Here is a 25,724-nt window from a genome sequence, read left to right as displayed (position 1 = left end):
ATTATTTCCTGTCTTCTGCTGGTTTGGGTTTTATTTGCTGTTCTTTTTCCAGCTCCTTAAGGCATAAGGTTAGGTTGTGTATCTGAGACCTTTCTTCCTTCTTTACGAAGGCCTGGATTGCTATATATTTCTCTCTTATGACCGCCTTTGCTGCGTCCCAGAAGTTTTGGGCTGTGGTGTTATCATTTTCATTGGCTTCCATGACTGTTTAATTTCCTCTTTAACTTCTTGATTAGTCCATTTATTGTTTAGTAAAATGGTCTTTAGTCTCCAAGCATTTGTTATCTTTCCACATTTTTTCTTGTGGGTGATTTCAAGTTTCATAGCATTGTGGTCTGAAAATATGCACGGTATTGTCTCAGTCTTTTTGTACTTGTTGAGGGCTGATTTGTGTCCCAGTATGTGATCTATTCTGCAGAACATTCCATGTGTATTGGAGAGGAATGTATATTCCGCTGCTTTAGGATGAAATGTTCTGAATATATCTGTTAAAGCCATACGGTCCAGTGTGTCATTCAAAGCCATTGTTTCTTTGTTGATTTTCTGTTTAGGTGATCTGTCCATTGGTGTAAGTGGGGTTGAATTCCCCTACTATTATGGTATTATTATGAATGAGTTTCTTTATGTTTGTGATTAATTGATTTATATATTTGGGTGCTTTCACATTTGGAGTATAAATGTTTACAGTTGTTAGATCTTCTTGGTGGATAGACCCCTTAATTATGATATAATGCCCTTCTTCATCTCTGTTACAGTCTTTATTTTAAAGTCTAGGTTGTCTGACATAAGTATGGCTACTCTGGCTTTTTTTGTTGACCATTAGCATGATAGATAGTTCTCCATCCCCTTACTTTCAAGCTGAAGGTGTCTTTAGGTCTAAAGTGAGTCTCTTGTAAACAGCATATAGATGATCTTGTTTTCTTATCCATTCTGTTACCCTGTGTCTTTTGATTGGAGCATTTAGTCCATTGATATTTAGAGTGAGTACTGAAAGATAGGAACTTATTGCCATTATGGTGCCTGTAGAGTTGAGGTTTCTGGTGGTGTGGTGGTGTTCTCTGGTCCTTTCTAGTCTTTGTTGCTTTTGTTTTGTTTTTTTTTTTTTTTCCATCTTTTCTCCCCACAGAGAGTCCCCCTTAAAATTCCTTGCAGGGCTGGTTTAGTGGTCATGAACTCCTTTAATTTTTGTTTGTCTAGGAAACTTTTAATCTCTTCTTCTATTTTGAATTACAGCCTTGCTGGATAAAGAATTCTTGGCTGCATATTTTTCCGATTCAGCACATTGACTATATCCTGCCACTCCTTTCCGGCCTGCCAAGTTTTTGTGGATAGGTCTGCTGCAAACCTAATCTGTCTTCCCTTGTAGATTAAGGACTTATTTTCCCTTGCTGCTTTCATGATTCTTTCCATGCCTGCTTATTTTGTGAATTTGACTATGATATGCCTTGTTGGTCAGTTTTTGTGGAATCTAATGGGAGTCCTCTGTGCTTCCTGGATTTTGATGTCTGTGTCTTTCCCCAGGTTAGGAAAGTTTTCTGCTATGATTTGCTCACACGAATCTACCGCTTTTTCTCTCTTCATCTTCTGGGACCCCTATGATTCTGATGTTGTTCCTTTATAATGAGTCACTGAGTTCTCTAATTCTTAAATCATGCTCTTTTGCCTTAGTTTCTTTGTCTTCTGCTCCATTGTTCTCCATAAGTTTGTCCTCTATATCGCTGATTCGCTGCTCTGCTTCATCCATCCTTGCTGCCATGGCATGTATTCAAGTTTGCAGTTCAGTTACAGCATTTTTATTTCATCCTGACTAGCTTTTACTTCATCTCTGCAGAAAGGGATTCTAATCTATTTTCAACCTCAGCTAGTATTCATATTATGATTCTAAATTCTGGTTCAGACATCTTGTATCTGTGTTGATTAAGTCCCTGGCTGTCCTTTCTTCCTGTTCTTTCTTTTGTGGTGAATTCTTTCATTTCATCGTTTTGAAAGAAGAAAAGGAATTAATAAGGTACAAAAATTACAATTAAAGAATTAAAAACAACACCAAAAAAAAAAAAATCAAATAATGGAAGTTAGATCCTCGGTGTGTTTTGGTCTTTTTGTTGAAAGGACCTTGATAGATTAGAGAAAAAAAGGAAAGAAAAGAAAAGAAAGAAAAAAAAGGAAAACGTTTGAAAAGTTGAAAAAATGAATACAACGGAATAGAATAAAATGAAATGATGGAAGCAAAATAGAATTTGAAAAATTTACAAAAAAAGTAAAAAATATAGTAGAAAAAAATTAAAAATATTTTTAAGAACTGTGGAAAGTAAAAATAATTTTTTTCTCTTTCTGTATTCAGGAATAAGAAAAAGAAAAAAAAGTGAATAGATGGACTAGCAAACAGACTGAAATAGGATTGAAATTAAAACTGTTTCCCCTAGCAGTCAAACTATGAAGCGCTTTATAGTCCGTCAACTAAGCAGGTAGAGAGACTTGAGGAGTTCCTGAAGAGCGAGGTTGGCCCAGTTGGACTGGGCTTAGTGTAACGGCTCCATTCTCCACTAGATGGCGCTTCTTAGCTTACTAGGGTGGGTTGTTGTGGTGCAAGTAGGTGTGTATGCGCATGTGAGGGAGGGATGAAAATGGCATCACCTAGCTACCCAGTCTCTAGTATCAGACCTCTGTGCTCTCCCTGACCGGCAGTTAAGCACCCCTCCTTTGTCTCCGGCTTCCGTCCACTCTCTGCTTTTATACTGTGACCAAGCTGTCAGGCTGCCAGGAGGCACTTCCCTCCTGAGTTTTGTCTCAGATGTGGCTGTGTTTCCTGGCCCCTTACTACTGAGGGACTGCAGCTTTGACCTGTTCTGACCCTCTGGGGGAGGGTCTCACCAATCAATGATAGGGTGCCCGCCTGCCAGGAACATTCGCAGGACTGTGCTGCTGCTGATGCCCAGAGACTGCAACTGGGTGCCAGCCCACAGCAGAAAAAGTTCATGTGATTGTGTAGCAGCAGCGTTTCAGGGATTATGGTAAATCACAACACATCTGGCACCAGCCTTCCCCCTTAATGCCCTTGTTCCAGCACCGTTGAATGTGGTTCTTCTCCAGGGTCCTCTGGGACCTTTGCCTGTGGGGTTGTCTCACAGCCTCTATGAAATGTCCCCCCGGCCGGGGAACCGGCTCTCCCCGTGTGGCCTGAGGACCCCTTGGACCTCACTCTCTGCTCCTGGGGATTTGCCCTTCCCACCAGAGCACTACCAGGTATCTAGCTATGGAGTTTGAGACTCTGCACTCCCCCTGTTTATAAAGTGTTCATGGAATTTAAACCCTTTTCTTTATCCTTTCTCCCTTTTTTGTTCAGTCCCTTGCATACTCTTTCTTTTCTCTCCAGCTGCTTTCAGGGATTGGGGGAAGGATGCTTTCCTGTACTCTTCCTGCCTTCTCCATCCTCTCTCCAGAAGCAAAAATAGTTTCCTCCCCTCCACGGCTTCTCTCTCCCCCAGTTCACTTCTCTGTGCTGCACACCTGCCAAGTTCTGTAGTTCAGGTTGTGCAGATTGTTGTGTTAATCCTCAAATCAGTTTTCTAGTTGTGCAAGATTGGTTTAGTGTTGATCTGGCTGCATTTCAGGGACCAAGACTAAATCTTAATTGTTTTTATTGTTGGTTTTGCTTTTTAACCCTGAGGCGACAACCAATGCAAAATATTTGTTCTTTAGCTTTATTTTTTTTGCAAGTATGACTGAAAATTAGTAGCCTGTAAATGCCTTGATATACCTTATGTCATTTAAGTTTTATGAAAACCCTAGGGCAGTGAAAGGAAAATAAAAGGAAACTCTTAATGTACTGTAAGTACACAGCAAGACACTACATTAAATCCTTTATATTATTATTCATTTCTTACTACAGTATCTACAAAGTAAGTAGCACTATCCCTATTGTGTAGGTGAGCATATGATGCTTCATTTGCCCAAGATGGTACAGCTGGTAATAAGTACAGACCCACTGGAACCCGAGTTTTTATTCCAATGCTCATCTTATGTTCATAATGTCCTGCCACCTCCAAATGAGGAGCATTGGCTTCTGCCTTAAATTTATTTGTAAACAATGTATTTTGACCTGTCCTCTGGACCACAAGATAACGGCATAAATTGCAGGACATTGGAACTGTGATAATTTTTTCTATTGCCTCTAGGACCAATGACCCCTGGCCCTCTGTGGCCTACATCTTGGCTATTCTCCTCACTTAATGTAGTTTTATCTAGTTTCTGGGAACGTGGAAAGTTTTTAGGTTCAGCCTTTTTTGGCTAAGTGAGTAAATCTTATTTTTTGATTACGCATATTATTTTAGCTTTTATCATTTCATATTGCTTAAGAATGCGGAGCAGTTAAATCTTAAGTCATGCAGTGTATGTTTGGCAGAAGTCAAGTGAAAGCAGACTTACTTAAAAATTAAGAGGGCTCTATATCTAATAAGAAAAATAGTCTCAAACTTCCATGTGATGTTTGTTCTGATAGACTACTGAGTAAAAAATGTTTTGAAGTCTATAGTTGCCTAAAACTCTCCTTCTTGGTGTGATTTGTATTTTTAGCTGAGAGAAGAAAAGTTGCAAGAGGAGAAAACCTCTGAAGATCAAATCCACAAGCTGTTATCAGAGGATACAGAAACAGGGAAAAGAAAAATGGATGAACAGAAAAAGAGAGATGAGCCATTAGTACTGAAATCAAATCTGGAACATGTAAGTAGATCACCGTTTTGATGGACATCTGGCCCCAAATCAGTAATTATCCCAGGTGATGGGGATCTGCAAACCTATGTTTGTGAGCTATGAGACCAGAAGAGTCGCTGAGTATGCAGTTTAAGAGTAGTGAAAAACTTAGTGCCTCGATGACAGCTGGAGAAAATAATTCTGAATGAGACAATTGAGACTTGGGTGAAAAGATTAAGGAACAGTGGGGAAAAAAGGTGAGTGAGGGGAAGAACCTAGTACAGGATACTACTTGTGGAGTATTCTATACTATTCACTACTATTCAATACTGTTCTATTCAATACTACTTACATGTGTGTTGTCGTTTTGACTTCTGTGTTGTGATTTGACCTTTGAGTTTTGTACATCTTATATTCTCAACTAGGTTTCCTTAAAGCTTGTATTTGATTTCCTTTTATTCTTTTTAATGCCTTAAGCAACACAGTGCTAGATATAAGGTAGGACTTCAATATCAGATTACTTAGTTTAAACTAACCCTAAGTTACTTAGTTTAAACTAACGCTAACCCTTAGTTTAAACTAACTCTAGACTTCTAATCTTGCAAATCTTGCCTGAATTGTTTTCATCACTTTTTTACCAAGCAAATTACTCAAAAAGTTTGTAAATGGTATATTTAATGTATGTATGAAAGCACTTTTGGCAGGCCTACTGGATGCTCAAATGGATAATTACAATTGGTTTTTTTTTCTTTAGTGAAGTCTTACTGGATCAGACCTTTTTCTGTTGCTTGCTGTGTGTACTTACAATATCTTTAGTGTCATAATCTTTTAGAATAGTTTGTGATTTAGCCTTGTTAGTATTTCAGGTTAGCTTCCCAATGAGCTGGAATTAATAAAAGCTTTACTGTATTTAATACAGAGAACATAGAATGGAAGGAAAAAAAATTTTTCTGCACCTTCAGAAGTCTGCTCCTTAAACAGATCCCAGCATTGTAACGGACTGTACGACTTTGGCCAGGTTACTTAATTTCACTGTGTTTTGGCTTTACTCTTTGCAAAGGTATTTTTCCTGACCTTCAGGAAATGAAGTTACTTAAGCTTTCTTGGATCAATAGTAATTGCTGCTGTCAACATGCATGTGCATTTTTTATCCCATTTATAATAATAATCGTTATTATTTAATTCTTATCAAAACCAATCACTTGCATTTTAGAGGGTTTCACTCTTCCATAAGATTCAATTTAACAAATAAGAAATGCTTGTGTACTCTTAATGCTCTGTTCATTGGGAACTACAAAAGGAAAAAGACTGCTACTGGACAGCATGCAGCTTAACTAGGATGGCTAGAATAAAACATGTCTTGCGCCTACATTATGTTTTCTGACTAGTAGCCCCAACTGTGGTCTGTGATCTCTAGACAGCAACCTTTGCCTCTTTACCCCAACAGGACTGTCCTTTAGAGCCTTCAGGCAAAATGATCCAGAAGGACCTTTCTCTTTAGGACAAACCAGTCTTGACAAAGAGAGCTTACCCTTCACTGTGGTCCTTTGATAGAAAGAACCTGCTGTTTTTGGCCTTGCCGGATTCAGGTTTCATCCAGGAAAAGATCTCTAGTATTAATTCATGTCAAGGCCAGGAAATTGCTCTAATTGCTTTTTCTTTTGCCACTACCAACTTTGAAACAGAAATCAACTGCATTTTGTTAGTTTAAAAGGAATTGTAACCTGATTGTAATCTTAAAAGGAATCAAGAAGTATAAATCCTCAGACTTGTTTTTATTGGTAGTAGTCAGTTTCAAAACATAAAAAAAAAAAATTTTTCCACATTTATTTATTTTTGATAGAGACAGAGCATAAGTGGGGGAGGGGCAGAGAGAAGGAGACACAGAATCCAAAGCAGGCTCCAGGCTCCAGGCTCCGAGCTGTCAGCACAGAGGTTGACATGGGGCTCAAACTCACAAAATGTGAGATCATGACCCGAGCTGAAGTCGGACACTTAACCGACTGAGCCACCCAGGCGCCCCAGTTTCAAAACATTTTATATACAAAAACACACTGAATAAAATCTCACTTATGAACACTTAAAGTTTTAGATTTTTGCTATTTTACCTCTTTTTCTGTTTGCTTTTGTCTGTTTTGAGGACTTTTACATGGCTCTGATTTTGCTTTAAATATGTCTTAAGAGTTTTTGGTGTTAAAAAAATAATTTCATTTAGTTTAGCCAAGACTACGTTCAAATGGGGACCTAAGAGAAGCTCAAGTGGTCTCAGTGGAAAGCCAGCTGAAGGATTGTTTTTTATAGAGAGAACATTATGATTAGAGCTGAACAGATCATTTTGCTTTCCTGCCCCCAAAGACTTGGTGACACCTCATTTCCTCTGAAAGTAAATGAGAATTCTTTACTCTAACATTCAAGTCCTTAGTGTAATTCTAACTTATCTTCCATCCTTGCTCATACCCCCAAATTCTAGAGAACAGACCTGTTTACTTTCCCCCCAAATATATAGCTTTATGCTTTTCTTTCTTAAGAGTTTTTGCTCTTGCATTTTCATCTAATTGAAATGCCACCCTGCTTACCTGTTTGAAAGCTATTCATCTGTCCAAGCCTAGTTCCAAAGCTGTCACCTTCCTGTACCTATTAGGGATTCCTCACTTGTTTCTCTACTCCTATCATCTACTCTTTCCCCTCCCAACTTTGTAACTTTTACAGGATTTATTTCATTCTCCCTTAGATTATGGTTGTGTATTTGTGTTTCTCTACTAGATTTATAAGTTTGTTGAGTAAGCTATTTTAAAATCTATTTTTAAATCTAACTCAATCTTTAAAATTGAGTTAGCTATTTTAAAATCTCCTACACTGTCTTGTACATCATAGGTGTTGGGTACATGTTTATCAAATTCAATTCAATGGAGGGAAGAAAGTGCTTATTCTAGAAGATATTACCATCTGTTGTTATCAATGTGGAGTGGAAATAAAATGGACATGACAATCTACTATGATTTGTTATGGTATAGTTAATACCAATAATAATGTGAATTGTTGGAAAACAATCTGGTATAGCAATTTAGTCTTATCAAAGATTATAAAGCAAAAAGTGAAAAACTGCTTGTCATCTAACAATTTAGAGGTAACTCTTAGAAACATTTTGGTAAATAACCTTCCAGACCTCTTTTCTAAGTACGTGTAAAGAAACTTCAAACGTAAATTGAAAGACTCAAAATAAGACTCTAAAATAAAATGAAGGTAACTGAATGAGTATCAACAAGATGGAAAAATCTGATTCTAGAGGTATTTAGAACCCCTTGCAGAGAAAGTGACATTTCAGATGCCTCTGAAGGGCCAGTGAGTATTTCTTTTAGGCAGAGAATGTGGAATAGGAGTTTTAGGCAAAGGGAGTAGCATGTTCAGAATAGAGCCTTTGAAAGTCTTTGATGGTACATGGAGAGTAGAAAGTAGTTTGGTTGTACTGGAGCTCAAGGAGTTCCCTTTATGAGACCTGCTGGGAGAAAAATTATGAAAGAAGGTATGGTCTAGTTTTTGAAGATTATTGTATCATACTGAGGTGTTTCCACTTTATCCTTTAACCAACAGTTAAGCAGGGGAGTAACAGGATTATATTTGTGTGCTTAATAGTATGGTAGGATTAGAGGGAAAAAGGCTGGAGAGAACAAGACCAGTAAGTAGATGATTGCAACAGTCCAGGAAAAAGAGGATGAGAATCTAAGGAAAGGCAATGACAATGAGTATACATGGAGGAGTTCTGTCTGAAAGGCATTTTAGGAGTAGAATGGGGTAGAGTGGAACTAGCATGAAGGCACTTGGAGACAGACACTCTGGATTTAAGTAATAGTGTTAGCTACTTATTAACTCTACAGTCCTATGCAAATTAATTATTCTGGGCCTCAGTTTGCCATCTGTAGAAGAAAGGTAATCCCTTCTTAATAGGACCGATATAAAGCATAAATGAAATAAAATATTTAGAAGTGTTGGGGGTACTCAAAACCTCTATGCAGTGTTTCTGTGACTTTGAAGAAAGGGAAAGGAAAGAGTCATAATGACATTGAGGCTTCTAGCTGTGTTGGTAGTGGGGCTTAGAGAGGAAAATACTGAATTTAATTTTGGATATATTAAGTTTGAACTATTTGGGATATCCAGATTGGGATCTCCAAGAAGCGGTTGGAAACATTGGTGCTTAGAGAGAAATGACATATAATAGATGTGGAACAATAGCTATGGGAGATTCCATGGGAACACAAATAGACAATGTTGTCTCCCTTGTCTCCTGCCAGTGTCCTGCACGCCTCTCAGATTCAGAGAACGAAGAACCTTCCCGAGGCAAGATGACACAGACACATCGCTCGGCATTTGTTTCCAAGAACAACTCCTACTCCTTAGCTTTCCTGGCAGGGTAAGAGACTGATACTGAAGTCAGTCAAGGTTCTTCCATTCTGGAGTATGAGACTAAAGGGATGGGGTAGGGGGAGCAAAAGTATTTGTTGTAGCTACTTTGGGGAGGGAGAGGTGGGAATGGGGGAAAGATGTGGGAATTGGGTTTTCAAATATGGACTAGGAACAAGGGGCTGATCTAAAAGTAATTTTTACTCGTTTCTGGTATCCTCAGAGTAGTATTATGCTACTTTCTGTGCTACAAAGTGTGATCTTTCTATCTTGGGAAGGAACAACAATGTCAGCTTCTGCTAACAACATCTGTCGATTCTCTCTCTGGAGTTTTTTCTCTTAGTAGGAAGTGAGGCCACAGTTGATTTTATTTTCACTGCCTAGAACTAAAATATATCTTGAATAGGTTTCAAGAAGACAAACTGCAAAGTTTTTAAGACCTTGTCAAGAAATCTCTTGATCCTTTAGACTTTGCAGGCTGTGGAGATGAAAGGAGGGAGAAATTGGATGGATGTTGGATGAGGGAGGGAATAATGAAGCGCTAGATGGAAGGAAAAGGAAGGAAGGAGGAATGATGGAAGAAAAGAGAATGAGAGAAGAAAGGAAGGGGGAAGGAGTGATAAATAGGAAGAAAGGAAGAAGAAATGGGGGAAGGAAGTAAGAAGGAATCATTCATTCAACAGACATTTTGTGAGTAGCTACTATATGCCATGCACTCTGTTTTAATATAAAGACGAAAAGACACAATCTTTATGCCATTTTGTTATCTGTTTTTGGTTAAAACCAGCATTGTTCACCCTTATATCTAGGGTTCCTCTCTTTCTTCCCAGCAGCACTGTGAAGTAGATCTCTCTTTTTTGCTGCCCCTATGGACATATACTTGGTTCCGTTTTAAGTTTTTTTATTGCTAATCACTAATAAATATGTCCCCCAAAACTACCAAGTTTAAGATGTATAATGCATGTACTATTATGATTCCTGATGTAATGTTTATATCTAAATCCTTTTTGTGTGTGTTCTTTTGGAGCAGTCTGGTTTTCTTGTTCTTTCTGAGAATAGAATTAATTAAACCTCCCCCCTCCCCCTTCCCCTTCCCTTAAAGGCCTCCCCTTCTGCAGGTAATGGCAACTCCTTCCAGGAAGGCTCTTTCCTAGAGTATTTATTCATTCATTTGACATTTAATGGCCACTGTATTGTAACCACTTAGGTTTGATGTAATCAGAACCCAATAAGTGAGATATAAGCCAGTTTACTTTCCATTTATGGTAAAGATGAAATGCTTGCATTGTGCATATGAGCTTGAACTATAGATGCCCCCTAAAGTTAAAAAATTCAAGACTGCTTGACTAAGGATTTTTCAGTTGCTGATTGTATATATATGGATTGCCCCCATTTATAGCAGGCATATTTTAATGATTATAAGAGGTCTACTGAGAAGAGAAACAGATCATGTCATTCATTTTAGTCAAGTCACAGTAAATACTTACTGAAACAAATAAATGTTGCTTTTAGGCAGTCTGTGATAAGTTAATTAATATCTCATAAATTTGAAATGACTTGGAAAAAAGAGAAATTTGTCTTGAAATCCAAATATGCCAAGGTCAAATTGCCCCAATTAGTTGGAGTGGATATTGATCAGTTGTGCCATTGAATTACTTATCACCAATTCTAGTCTCTACTCTTGTAATTCATTCTTTTAAAGAGGGTAGCAGGTTAATATGTCATTACTTAGAAATGCCTAGCAAGGAACTTAGAAAATTCTTCTCTAAAGGGTAAAATGTAAAAAGCCCTTATGCAGAGGTATGCTTTCAGTTATGTGTGGCTCTGGAATATCTGTAACATATCTTATTTTCCTGCTCCTCAGCCCATCCTTGCCCTTACTGTATATCATTGAGCCACAATGGGACTAATTTATAGGAAAACATTCACTTAACATCTTACTGTTAAGAAACGCTTATGATTTGTCTTACACATTTCTGGGTTTCAGCATTCATTTTTTCCAAATGTCCAAGGTTGTGGGCTGAGTTCAGTTATTAATGAAGTACAGTTACTAAAATATTTCATTGGATTTGGTTGGTAGGCTTATCTTTTTAGGACATGGTTTGCTGATGTCCTGGAAAACTTAGGTTGGAAAATCTATTACCATAATATTGTGAATTGCCTGTCTTATTTAGTCAACATACTTTTTTCCTTAGATAAGAAAATATTTAAATTTCAGTTCCAAAAGATACTTAGAAAAACAATTTGGACATGTTAATGCTGAAATTGTCGCAGGTGAACTGGGGAGACCTGGAACCCTCATCTCAAAGATGTCTCCGAAGGCTCTTGGTCTTGTTGCAAGAAAGAATTCAAGGATATACCAGACACAACAGCTGAGCAGTGCAAGTAGAAAAGTTTATTAAAGTGAGAGTATGCTCTCCAAGATGTGAGAGGAGGCAAGCTCAAGGGAGAGCTATTCACCCTGGGGTTTGGGTTTCTTTTATTGACAGTTGTTAACTAGGGAGTGGAATATTTATTACTTGGGGAGGGGATTTCTTGGGAGCAGGATTTCACACCTTTTCTCCCTTACTTGGTCTGCCTCTCTATCTGGCCTTCTTTATCTTGGGCCTGTTTGATTTGATCTGGCTTCTGTGGGTTTGTTTTTGGTGTGCTGCCAGCAAAGGTCTCTAACTTCCCTGCTAGGCTAGCGAGCCCCACCTCCTTTGTTGGCCTCCAGGCATCCTGTTAAAGCCTAACTAACTGCTTACTCTAACACAATGAGATGTAGCATATGGATATATTAAAAAATAATTAGCATGGTGATGTTGCACAACAATGTGACTGTAAACTTAAAATGGTTAAAATGGTAACTTTCATGTTATATATATTTTACCACATTAAAAAACGTATTAGCATCGTTAATCGTTTCTGGATATTTCACATGCATTTTTTTTCCATGTGTTAAAAACAAACAACAAGAGAATAGGTCTTCTCTGTAAGTTCTTTTCTTAAAGAGAGGTCATAAGTAAAAGCTTTCAGAGGTTTTTTTTGTTTTTTTTTTTTTTTGTTTTTTTAAGTTTATTTATTTATTTTGAGAGAGAGAAAGCACAAGTCTCTGGGAGGGGCAGAAAGGGAGAGAGAGAGAGAATCCCAAGCAGGGATTCTGTGTGGAACCCAACACGGGGCTCAAACCCATGAACCATGAGATCATGACCTAAGTAAGCTGAAGTCAGACACTTAACCAACTGAGGCACCCAGGTGCCCCAAAGCTTTCAAAGTTTTTACAACTGTATTTAAAGGAAATCAATCTGTATTTGTTTTACCTACCTACTTTGTAAAGTTTTCTGTCTTAAGCCCAAAGGCATGGAGGTAAGAGTGAGTAAGCCTGATAGGATAGCTATTTTGGACGGAATCCATTGGTTGATTCTGGCTATGAGTCTTGCCAACAGCTCTGTCTCCATTTATTCGAAAAATTCAAAGCAAAGAGGGCTTTGGAGTATTATTCATAAAATTCTAGAGCCTTATTGAAAATGAAACTTCTTTCAAGTAGGCAGAGTAATAGTTAATCCAAGATCATTTCTAAGTTAATCACAAAATATATGTTAATTGAGAAAAATTAACTTGAGGGGTGCCTGGGTGGTTCAGCCAGTTAAGTGTCTAAATTCAGCTCAGGTCAGGATCTTGTGGTTCGTGAGTTCAAGCCCCGTGTTGGGCTCTGTGCTGACAGCTCGGATCCTGAAGCCTGCTTCAGATTCTGTGTCTTCCTCTCTTTGCCCCTCCCCCACTCATACTCTGTCTCTCTGAAAAATAAACATTAAGAAAATTTTTTTAATTAACTTAAACCATAAGATATATAGTTGTAAAGTTAAACTTTTATTTTAAATATCTGAAAAGTTAAACTTTTATTTTAAATACCTGAAAAATTGGTTTAAATTTATTTCCCTCCACTCTTCATTCCCTTCTTCCCCACTAGAATCAAACCAAACCTGATTGCAAATTCTTCTAAAAGCTCAGCCTGGAAAACTTTCTCTGTTGAGATAGTATCTTTTCAAAAGGCTACATGTCCACTTGCATTTTCCTCTTTGCTTTTGCTATCTGGAAGTTTAGGATTAGGACAGAGTTTTCAATTCAATCGTCATGACTTTCAACATAGCCTATAATAAAAAAAATTTTTTTGGCATACTTTTTCCATATTTATTACTTAATGTGATCTATATCCTCTGTTAAGGCTCAGTTTTTATGTATTTTTGCAGTAAGTCACTTTGGATTCTTCTTGGAACTAGGGCCTAACCGTAAAAAGGATATAATTTAACCATCTATCCTCTTTCCAGTTTAAAAAATGAAAAAAAAAAAAAAAAAGAAGAAGAAGAAAGAAAGTGATGCAGTAATGCCAGTACTGCCATTCCATATAAAATTGTATCTTAAGTAAATAGTACCCAGCAAGATTTCTGCCACATGATAATTCAGTGACTGTTACTGCTGCTATTTTGTTATATTCTTTTAGAATGTAGACTCTTAGATCTGAAAAGGATCTTTTTTGAGGGGGAGGGGGTTTGTTTTTATTTTTTCAATTGTTTTTATTAGTTATTATTTTTTTAATATAATTTATTGTCAAATTGGCTAACATACAGTGTGTAAAGTGTGCTCTTGGTTTTTGGGGTAGATTCCCATGGCTCATCGCTTACATACAACACCCAGTGCTCATCCCAGCAAGTGCCCTCCTCAATGCCCATCACCTATTTTCCCCTCTTCCCCACCCCCTCCATCCACCCTCAGTTTGTTCTCTGTATTTAAGAGTCTCTTTTGGTTTGCCTTCCTCCCTCTCTGTAACTATTTTTTCCCCTTCCCATCCCCCATGATCTTCTGTTAAGTTTCTCAAGATCCACATATGAGTGAAAACATATATCAGTCCTTCTCTGACTTATTTCACTCAGCATAATACCTTCCAGTTCCATCCACGTTGATGCAAATAGCATGATTTCATACTTTCCCATTGCCAAGTAGTATTCCATTGTATATATAAACTATATCTTCTTTATCCATTCATCAGTTGATGGACATTTAGGCACTTTCCATAGTTTGGCTATTGTTGAAAGTGCTGCTATACACATGAGGGTACCTGTGCCCCTCTGCATCAGCACTCTGGTATCCCTTGGGTAAATTCCTCCTAGTGCTATTGATGGGTCATAGAGTAGTTCTACTTTTAATTTTTTGAGGAACCTCCACAGTGTTTTCCAGAGCGGCTGCACCAGTTTGCATTCCCACCAACAGTGTGAGAGGGTTCCCATTTCTCCATATGCTCACCAGCATCTGTAGTTTCCTGAGTTGTTCATTTTAGCCACTCTGACCAGTGTGAGGTGGTATCTCAGTGTGGTTTTGATTTGTATTTCCCTGATGAGGAGTGATGTTGAGCATCTTTTCATGTGTCTGTTGGCCATATGGATGTCTTCTTTGGAAAAGTGTCTATTCATGTCTTCTGCCCATTTCTTCACTGGATTATTTGTTTTTCAGGTGTTGAGTTTGGTAAACTCTTTATAGATTTTGGATACTAACCCTTTATCTGATATGTCATTTGCAAATATCTTCCCATTCCGTCGGTTGCCTTTTAGTTTTGTTGATTGTTTCCTTTGCAGTGCAGAAGCTTTTTATCTTGATGAGGTCCCAATAATTCATTTTTGCTTTTAATTCCCTTACCTTTGGAGATGTGTCGAGCAAGAAATTGCCGCAGCTGAGGTCAAAGAGGTTTTTTCCAGCTTTCTCCTCTAGGGTTTTAATGGTTTCCTGTCTCACATTTAGGTCTTTCACCCATTTTGAGTGTATTTTTGTGTATGGTGTAAGAAAGTGGTCTAGTTTCATTCTTCTGCATGTTGCTGTCCGGTTCTCCCAGCACCATTTGTTAAAGAGACTGTCTTTTTTCCATTGGATATTCTTTCCTGCTTTGTCAAAGATTAGTTGGCCATACATTTATGGGTCCAATTCTGGGTTCTCTATTCTATTCCATTGATCTGTGTGTCTGTTTTTGTGCCAATACCATACTGTCTTGATGATTACAGCTTTGTAGTAGAGGCTAAAGCCTGGGATTGTGATGCCTCCTGCTTTGGTTTTCTTCTTCAGTATTACTTTAGCTATTTGGGGTCTTTTGTGGTTCCATACAAATTTTAGGATTGTTTGTTCTAGCTTCAAGAAGAATGCTGGTGCAATTTTGATTGGGATTGTATTGAATGTGTAGATTGCTTTGGGTAGTATTGACATTTTAACAATATTTATTCTTCCTATCCATGAGCATGGAATGTTTTTTCCATTTCTTTGTGTCTTCAATTTCCTTCATAAGTTTTCTATAGTTTTCAGTATACAGATCTCTTATATCTTTGGTTAGGTTTATTCCTAGGGGTTTTATGGTTCTTGGTGCAATTGTAAATGGGATCTGTTTCTTGATTTCTCTTTCTGTTGCTTCATGATTGGTGTACAAAAATGCAACCAGTTTCTGTACATTGGTGTTGTACCCTGCCACTTTGCTGAATTTATGTATCAGTTCTAGCAGTCTTTTGGTGAAGTCTTTCAGGTTTTCCATGTAGAGTATCATGTCATCTGCAAAAAGTGAAAGTTTGACTTCTTGTTTGCCAATTTTGATGCCTCTTATTTCATTTTGTTGTCTGATTGCTGATGCTAGGACTTCCAACACTATATTAAACAACAGTGGTGAGAGTGGACATCCCTATCATGTTCCTGATCTCAGTGGGAAAGCTCTCAGTTTTTCCCCATTAAGGATGATGTTAGCTGTGGGCTTTTCATAAGTGGCTTGTATGATGTTTAAGTATGTTCCTTCTATCCTGACTTTCTTGAGGGTTTTTATTAAGAAAGGATGCTTTATTTTGTCAAATGCTTTTTCTGAATCTGTAGACAGGTTTATATGGTCCTTATGCTTTCTTTTATTAATGAGATATATCACATTGGTTGAGTTGTGAATATTGAACCAGCCCTGAAGCCCAGGAGTGAATCCCACTTGAACATGGTGAATAATTCTTTTTATATGCTTTTGAATTTGATTTGCTAGTATCTTGTTGAGAATTTTTGCATCCATGTTCACCAGGCATTTGGGCCTGTAATTCTCCTTTTTTTTGTGGGGTCTCTGTCTGGTTTGGGAATCAAGGTAATGCTGGCTTCATAGAATGAGTGTGGAAGTTTTCCTTCTATTTCTGTTTTTTGGAACAGCTTGAGAAGGATAGGTATTAACTCTGCTTTAAATGTCTGGTAGAATTCCCCTGGGAAACCATCTGTCCCAGGACTCTTACTTGTTGGGAGATTTTTGGTAACTGATCCAATTTCTTCACTAGTTATGGGTCTGTTCAATTTTTTTGTTTCTTCCCATTTGAGTTTGGGTAGTGTGTGGGTGTCTAGGAATTTGTCCATGTCTTCCAGGTTGTTCAGTTTGTTGGCATATATTTTTTCATAGTATTCTCTGATAATTGCTTGTATTTATGAGGGATTGGTTGTGATAACTCCATTTTCATTCGTGATTTTATCTATTTGGGTCCTCTCTCTTTTCTTTTTGAGAAGTCTGGCTCGGGGGTTTATCAATTTTGTTTATTTTTTCAAAAAACCATCTCTTAGTTTCATTGATCTGTTCTACTGTTGTTTCTTTTTTAATTCTGTATTCTTTATTTCTGCTCTGATCTTTATTATTTCTCTTCTTCTGCTGGTTTTGGGGTTTCTTTGTTGTTCTGCTTCTAGTTCTTTTAGGTGTGCTGTTAGATTTTGTATTTGGGATTTTTCTTGTTTCTTGAGATAGGCCTGGATTGCATTGTATTTTCCTCTTAGGACTGCCTTTGCTGCATCCCAAAGGTTTTGGATTGTTGTATTTTCATTTTCATTTGTTTCCATATATTTTTAAATTCCTTCTTTAATTGCCTGGTTGACCCATTTTTTCTTTAGTAGGATGTTCTTTAACCTCCATGCATTTGGAGGTTTACCAAACTTGTTCTTGTGGTTGATTTCAAGTTTTGTAGCATTGTGATCTGAAAGTGTGCATGGTGTGATCTCAATTCTTCTATATTTAGTGAGGGCTGTTTTGTGACCCAGTATGTGATCTAGGTGAATGTTCCATGTGCACTCCAGAAGAATGTGTATTCTGCTGCTTTAGGATGAAAAGTTCTGAATATATCTGTCAAGTCCATCTGGTCCAGTGTATCATTCAGGGCCATTGTTTCTTTATTGATTTTCTGTCTAGATGATCTATCCATTGTTGTAAGTGGAGTATTAAAGTCCCCTGCAATAATCACATTCTTATCAATAAGATTGCTTATGTTTGTGATTGTTTTATATATTTGGGTGCTTCTGAATTTTGTGCATAAACATTTATAATTGTTAGCTCTTCTTGATGGATAGACCCCGTAATTATGATATAATGTCCTTCTTCGCCTCTTGCTACAGCCTTTAGTTTAAAATCTAGTTTGTCTGATATAAGTATGGCTACTCCAGCTTTCTTTTGACCTCCAGTAGCATGATAGATGGTTCTGCATCCCCTCACTTTCAATCTGAAGGTTCCTCAGGTCTAAAATGGGTTTCTTGTAGGCAGCAAATAGATGGGTCTTGTTTTTTTATCTATTCTGAGACCCTATGTCTTTTGATTGGAGCATTTAGTCCATTTACATTCAGTGTTATTATTGAAAGATATTGATTTAGAGTCATGGTGTTATCTGTAGGTTTCATGCTTGTAATGATGCCACTGATCCTTTGTGGTCTTTGCAACATTCCACTCACAGTCCCCCTTTGGATCTCTTGTAGGGCTAGTTTAGTGGTAATGAATTTCTTCAGTTTTTGTTTCTCTGCGAAAACATTTTATCTCTCCTTCTATTCTGAATGACAGACTTGCTGGATAAAGGATTTGGGCTGCATATTTTTCCTAGTCAGCACATTGAAAATTTCCTGCCACTCCTTTCTGGCCTGCCAAGTTTCAGTAGATAGGTCTGCTACTACCCTTCTGTGTCTACCCTTGTAGGTTAAGGCCTGTTTATCCCTAACTGCTTTCAGAATTCTCTCTTTATCTTTGTATTTTGCCAGTTTTGCTATGATATGTCATGCAGAAGATCAATTCAAGTTACGTCTGAAGGGAGTTCTCTTTTCCTCCTGGATTTCAATGTCTTGTTTCCTTCCCCAGATTGGGGAAGTTCTCAGCTATGATTTGTTCACATATTCCTTCGGCCCTTTTCTCTCTCTCTTCTTCTTCTGGAACTCCTACGATACAGATATTGTTCTGTTTTATTGAATCACTTAGTTCTCTAATTCTCCCCTCATGGAACAGAATTGTTTTATCTTTCTTTTTCTCAGCTTCATCTTTTTCCATAATTTTATCTTCTATTTCACTTAATCTCCCCTCTGACTCTTCAGTCCTCACTCTCATCACCTCTAGTTTATTTTGCACCTCATTTACAGCATTTTTTAATTCTCATGACTATTTTTTAGTTCCTTGATCTCTGCAGCAATAGATTCTCTGCTGTCTTCTATGCTTTTTTCAAGCCCAGCAATTAATCTTATGACTATGATTCTAAATTCTTGTTCAGTTATATTGTTTACATCTGTTTTGATCAATTCTTTAAGCTGTCATTTTTTTCTTGGAATTTCTTTTGAGGAGAATTCTTCAATTTGGCATTTTGGCTAGTTTTCTGTCCCTTATGTGTTTTACAAGCTTGTTATGTGCCCTACACCTGCGAGCACTATATTAAAGAGGGGTCATACACTCTCCAGGGCCTCATCCTTCAGGAGGTGCTTTTGGAGGTGTTACTTGCTCTCTGTTGTTGTGACTTTGGTTACTTTTCTCCCTACTCGTGGTGATGTTTTGGACCCTCCACCAGGTGTGTTTTGATTTGTTCATTGAAGTAGCCCTGGAAAGGAAACAAACAAAAAACAGAAAACAAAAACAAACATACAACAAATAAACAAACAAAAAAAAAAAGCAAAAAAACAGAAACACCAGCTACAAGTAAACAGGGTGGAGGCAGTGCTGATGGATGAGGCCTTATCCCATACAAAGAGAGAAATGACAGGGCAGGGAAAAATAAAATAAAATAACAATTGACCAGACAGAGAAACTATACGGCTTAATCCAGAGAGGGAGAGGAAGAAAAATAAAAAAGGAGGCAGGGAAAAAGAAAAGAAAATTGACCAGAGAAACTATACGGCTTAATCCAGAGAGAAAGGAAAATAAAGAAGGAGGTGTAGAACATGTATAAAGAGAATAGATTAAATATTTCTGATTAAACAAACCAACAACCACATTAACCAGACTAGAGGAGGAAAGACATAAGAAGGAGAAAAGGAAGGAAGAATATATATATAATTGTCCGAGAATTTAATCAGGCAATTTCAATCAGTCTGGAGGAGGGGCTGTCTGGTCCTCAGCGTCTATGCCTCTCCAGGAGATAGCAGTTACCAGGTGTGGAGGGGCGTGGTTTGATGTAGGCCCACTGTCCCTTCCCTGAAGCCCCACCTTGGTGGTGGGGAGAAAAATGGTGACACCCCAGGCTCTCCTCCACGGACCAGGTGTCCCAAATCACTCTGTTCAAGCTATCCTCACTGTGCCGTGGGCACAGACGAGGTGGTTTGTCCTGTTCCACCAGTTCCCGAGCCTCCCTGGCACTCTTCTGGGACTTAAACCCCTATGTCTTTAAGGTTCCCACTCCATCTGTCCTGGTTTGGGGAAAGTGCTGCTCTGCGCCGCTGGATATAGGGTCTCTGGCTGGCAGGCGCAAGCAATCTTTGTCCTTTGAAAGGATATATACCTTCTTCCCACAGCACTCCAGGGAGGGGATTGCTTTCTCCCACTGTGGACTGTGCCTCTGAACTAGTTAGTGAGCACAGGGCTGGCTCCCCTCCTCCCCAGGTGTGTGAACGGGGCAGTCGGCCCCAGTCTGGAGAAAGCCCCACAGTTAGAGATTCGATCTTTCTCTTGTCCAGATACAGTCTTACACTTCCCCAGCCTCTCTTTCTCTTCCCTTTGTCTCTGCAGAGGGGATTCCGTCCCTGTTCCTCTGCCGTCTGCCCATTTTATCTCTCCCAATTCGCAGCCACGCATCTATGGCCTGACAGGTTGTCCTGGTGGGTCCCTGGAGAAGTCTCTGTCACTTTGCCACATGGACTCTTGGAATTCAAAGTCCTTTGGCCTCAACACTGCTGTGTTTGAGAGACGAGGGAACTTCAGATCCCTCTACTTCTCTATCATGTTGGCCCCTCCCTCTGAAAAGGATCTTAAATATTATCTTACCTAATTCTTTTTTTATTGATGAGAAGACTAAAGCCCGGAGAGAGAGAACATGGTTTGCCAAATCGTAGATAGCTAGAATAGTAGGAATCTGAGTTAGAACTGAGGTTTCTTGGTTCTTTCCACTTTACCTCATTGTCCCCTATCACCTTTTTATAGACCCCTATACTGCCTCTGCCCATCTCCCCACTAGACTTTAAACCCCTTGCAATCAAGGACAGCATCTTGTTCACCATTATGGTTGCTCTGCTTAGTACAGTGTCTGGCATATCGAGCCTCCACTCAATAAATACTTAGGGAATGTTTGAGTAAGTCTTGTGCTGTGGTAGGTTAAACTGGAGCTTTGTCAAAATCGATTGTCAGACTTATCAAACTTGCAACATAGGAGGGAGGGCTCAGGTCGCTGTAGAGGCACACACTGGCTGGTGGTTGTTTTTATAGACTAGATTCCATATGATTAATACGGGGTGGGGGTGTCTAGTACCACACTGATAAAGTGTATATATTATAAAGTTGATTTTAGCCTTCAAATGCATTAACAATAGCTTATGATGGTACTTTTTTTAGAGATTCTATAAAAGAAAACTGTTTCCCACTGAGTAGTAATTAAGCCTTTATTAAGTAGAAATTAACCACATATTTTGTTTTCTAATGTCCAAATACTTTAAGCCTGAGTCAGTGGCTCAGGGTGGGGCACATCAAATGAGACCTAAGATGCTTACTATAAGGTGTGTTTGAGGGGAGATAGAGACAGAAACTAACAGACTCAGCAATAATAAATGCATGCCCAGTCAGTGTTGCAGACCTGTCCCTCTTCCTTAAAATATGCAGACCTGTCCCTTTTCCTTAAAGTGAACAAATGAAAATACATATGCTTTCAAATACCAAATAGAGACACGAGCGGTATGATATTGGAGGACTAGCTGCAGAATTGATGAAAGGAGGCACAGCCAAAGAGGTGGAGATGGGGAGGATAGTCTAGGGAGATGGTAGGGACGTTGTGTGAGCTTGAGTAAACTCATTGGACCCACTTCTGTCTCATCTATGCAAAAGACAGGTTGTTAGGCCTACCTGCTTGCTGGGCAGGGTCTTTTACTGTGTGATTACTGTTTTTTGATGTTCATTTATTTCTGAAGAGAGAGCACAAGCAGGGGAAAGGCAGAGAGAGAGGGAGACAAAGGATCTGAAGCAGGCTCCACACTGGCAGCCAAAAGCCAGATGCAGGGCTCGAACCCACGAATTGTGTGATCATGACCTGAGCTGAAGTTGGATGCTCAACTGACTGAGCCACCCAGGCATCCCTACTGGATAATTTCTTAAGATTCTTTCCACCTCTCAACTAAAGCCTCTGGAAGTGGCTTACTGGGTGGCTCAGTCAGTTGAGCTTCCAACTTCGGCTCAGGTCATGATCTCACAGTCTGTGAGTTCGAGCCCCATGTGGGTGGCTCAGTCAGTTGAGCTTCCAACTTCGGCTCAGGTCATGATCTCACAGTCTGTGAGTTCGAGCCCCATGTCGGGCTCTGTGCTGACAGCTCAGAGCCTGGAACCTGCTTCAGATTCTGTGTCTCCCTCTCTCTCTGACCCTCCCTCATTCATGCTCTGTCTCTCTCTGTCTCAAAAATAAATAAACATTTAAAAAAAATTTCGAAGTGGCTTAAAGCAGACTTCTTAAGAGTGGAGAAAATGAGGCCATGGCATGAAAAGAAAGGGGTGAGGGGAGTTAGAAAACTCCATAAAAATCTAAGGATTAGATTTAGCAAGTTTGTGTGTGGGGAATAGTCAAATGGTAACCATAAGGGAGAGGAGGCTGTGAGAGAAAGATGAGGTAATGAGTTAAAAGAAACCACAAGACTTGATGATGGTCTGGGGCACATTGTGTGTGTGTGTGTGTGTGTGTGTGTGTGTGTGTGTGTGTGTGTGTTTGTGTTTGTGTGTGTGTTGGGGAGGGATAAAGGAATTGAAACAAATCAAGCAGATGAACTGGTTATTAAGAGGACAAATCGTGTTAAAAGTAGTGGGATGTGGTTGCAAAGGGAACATAGCTTGAGGAGAAGTGATGTGGAACATAAGGAGAGCAGCAGGTTTTATAGGTGCCAGTAATTTCTCTGCCACACCAGGGTAGTTTTCAGAGGGTGGGATGGTGAGTGGTAGCAGGGGAACTAGCTTTTCTCCGGTGCTTCCGGTCGTGTTGAGTACTTTACACACCTCATTTCATTTAGTTATCACATTAATCCTACAAGATTTTTTATACTATTCCCATTTTTCAGCTAAGGAAAATGCAGTTCAAAGAGGTTAAGTAACTCACCCAAGAGCTTCTCACCGCATTATAATGACAGAGATGGATCTAGAACTCAGGTCTCTCTTTATCCCAAACCTATGCACTTTCTATCAAACTACTGAAGGAACCCTGTGACCAAAGGCTCTGCACTTGGAACCTCATCTTGAAATGATCTACCTTTGTAAGGGAAAACTGCCTTCCTTCTCTTTGTTTAATTTATACCCTGCCTTGTTCTAAAAAGATAAAGGGTTGCTACAGAGGTAAATAAGAACTTGTCCAATTTTCCTCATTTTTGAGGGGACTGAAGTCCTTTTGCATGATACTAGTCCTTTTAGAATATAGCTGTGAAAGCAGTGTTCCTCCATCTATCACCAAATGAATACTGATGTGTGTCCAGAATAGCCAAACAGGTAGAGACAGAAAATAGATCAGTGGTTGCTTAGGGCTTGGGGAGAAGCAGGAGCTTAGGGGTGATAGCTAAAGGGCATGAGGTTTCTTTATGGGTGATGGAAATGTTCTAAAATTGATTGTGGTAATGGTTAAATAACTATGCGAATTAAAAACCATTAAACTGTACACTTAAAAAAAGAAATAATACTAGTGTACACAAGGCAGATAACCCAGGTCATAAATACACAAGGGAAAGATTATAACAAGATCTCACCCATTTCTGGGTGCACAGCAGCTACAACTGGGCCTAAGAAGGTTTCTGGTTTCGGGGCGCCTGGGTGGTGCAGTCGGTTAAGCGTCCGACTTCAGCCAGGTCACGATCTTGCGGTCCGTGAGTTCGAGCCCCGCGTCAGGCTCTGGGCTGATGGCTCGGAGCCTGGAGCCTGTTTCCGATTCTGTGTCTCCCTCTCTCTCTCTGCCCCTCCCCCATTCATGCTCTGTCTCTCTCTGTCCCAAAAATAAATAAACGTTGAAAAAAAAAAATTTAAAAGAAGGTTTCTGGTTTCATTCAATATGTGTGTATGTGGTGACGTTTGGGAGGGCTCATACACCCAGGCTAGGGCCTGGAAGAAGGCTCCTCTCCAGCCTTTAGCTTCTAGGTGGAACTCAGGTCTGCCAGACCTGAGAGTTTAATTAATAAGCTACTATGGTTTGGATATGTGAGAGTGGTGATTGAACAGTTCAGAGCATGAGCTATCTAATCTTTTGTATCATGTATTACCATTTGAAAACCCTTTAAGCAGTATTTTATAAGCATTAAATCTTCTAGTTTTCCAGCTGCATGTTTATACTGGCTGCCCCTCCTTTCTTTCTTTGTAAGTCAGACTCATTGTGTTGGTGGGTATTTTTAGCCTAACTCTACATCCCAGAAACCATCTGGTCTCTTGGCAATGGAAATTTTAAGCCAGTTGCCTTTTAGACAATGCTGCTTTCTCTTGTTTATGACTTCATTATGTGTTTGGAAGAGAGAGCTTCTCTAGATGTGCTGGGTCTGTTTTATGCCACAGCAGAGTAGAATGTAAGATCAATATCTTGTGGTAGAAAGAGCACAAGCCTTAGAATCATAGAGATACAGGTTTAAACCTTGGCTTCGGCTGTGTGACCTTGGAAGATCACCCCCCTCAGTTCTTTGACTGTAAGTGAGGATGATGATGCTTATCTCATAGAGTTTCTGTGTGGATTAAATGAGATACAGAATACTTAAAGTAGCATAGTGCCTGACAGATATTACATTCCTAATCAATGTTTAAGTTTTCTCTTTTTTTCATAATAGAGAGGCCTTTCTGTATATATTTTTATTCATTAATATGAAATTTATTAAATATATCCATTGTGTGGTGGTGTTTAGGGGTACAGAAATGGATGTACACAAAGTAATGGGAGTAGTTACTTCACTTATTTTTTTAGTGAAGATGTTGTTTAAGTTCTTTCAGTCCTAAGAACATCATCAAGTTCACTGGTCTTGACTATTCTCAGCCTGTAATTTTTTTAAGTTTATTTATTTATTTTGAGAGAGAGAGAGAGAGAGAGAGAGAGAGAGAGAGTGAGAGCAAGAGCACGTTGGGGAGGGACAGGGGGGAGAGAGAATCCCAAGCAGGCTCCATGCTGTCAGCACAGAGCCCAAAAGGGGGGCTTGATCCCATGAACTGTGAGATTGTGACCTGAGCCAAAGTCAAGTCATAGGCTTAACTGACTAAGTCATCCACTCACCCCTCAGCCAGTATTTTGAAGCCTCTTATTTTGAGCAAATACTACAGTAATATGTTTATGACTTATAAGATGTTTTTACAATAATTTTTGTAGCTCTTCATGTAGCAATAACAATGTAAAAGGGTGATAATAGAGTTATATATGAACAAAAAAGCTTTTTTATGCTATTGAAATTGAATTGGTATTAATTTTGAAATAGATTGTTGTAAAATAAGATGTTTATTGTAATCCCCAGAGCAACCACTAAGAAATAATTAAAACATATTTAATAAAGGAATAAAAAGAGACTCAAAATGCTATACTAGGAAATATCTAACACAAAAGAAGGCGTTAATAGAGAATTGATGAACAAAAAAAGGTATAAGGTATATAGAAAACAAACAGCAAAATGGCAGAAGTAAATCCTTCCTCATCAGTAATTACATTAAATATAAATGAATTAAAACTCTCCAAATAGAAGACAGATATTGGTAGAATGGATTTTTTAAAAATATGTTCCAGATATAGGCTGAGACTCACTTTAGATCCAAAGGCAAAAATAGGTTGAAAGTGAAAGGATAGAAAAAGATATTCTATGCAAATAGTGACCAAAAGAGAACTGGAGTAGCTAAACTAATATCAGACAATGTAGACTTAAGGACAAAAATTATTACAAGAGACAAGACGGACATTGTATAATGATAAAAAGGTCAGTCTTTTAAGAAGATATAACCATTGTATGGGGTACCTGGCTGGCTCAGTTAGTAGAGCATGCGACTCTTGATCTTGGGGTTGTGAGTTTGAGCTGCATTTTGGGTGTAGAGATTACTTAAAACACACACACACACACACACACACACACCCCATTGTAAACACATATACACCTAATAATGGATGCATAAAATATATGAAGCAAAAACTGACAGAATTGAAGGGAACAGTAAACACTTTAATGATAATAGTTGGAGACTTTGGCACCCAATT

General features: G+C 38.7%; 1 protein-coding gene across 4 annotated transcripts in view; it reads left to right on the top strand.

Annotated features, from left to right (window-relative positions):
* The window catches only part of RNF169 (ring finger protein 169), a 108,267-nt gene that overhangs the window by 65,255 nt on the left and 17,288 nt on the right, over positions 1 to 25,724 (top strand). For all 4 annotated transcript variants that reach the window (XM_023239437.2, XR_002736219.2, XR_002736220.2 and 1 more), the window contains exons 3-4: positions 4,573 to 4,719; positions 8,979 to 9,097. In XM_023239437.2, coding sequence (XP_023095205.2) covers positions 4,573 to 4,719; positions 8,979 to 9,097 — 266 coding nt within the window. The remainder of the gene's footprint in view (positions 1 to 4,572; positions 4,720 to 8,978; positions 9,098 to 25,724) is intronic.

Source organism: Felis catus, chromosome D1 (assembly GCF_018350175.1).
Source record: "Felis catus isolate Fca126 chromosome D1, F.catus_Fca126_mat1.0, whole genome shotgun sequence".
Classification (NCBI taxonomy): Eukaryota; Metazoa; Chordata; class Mammalia; order Carnivora; family Felidae; genus Felis; species Felis catus.
This window is presented reverse-complemented; position numbering and strand designations above follow the sequence as displayed.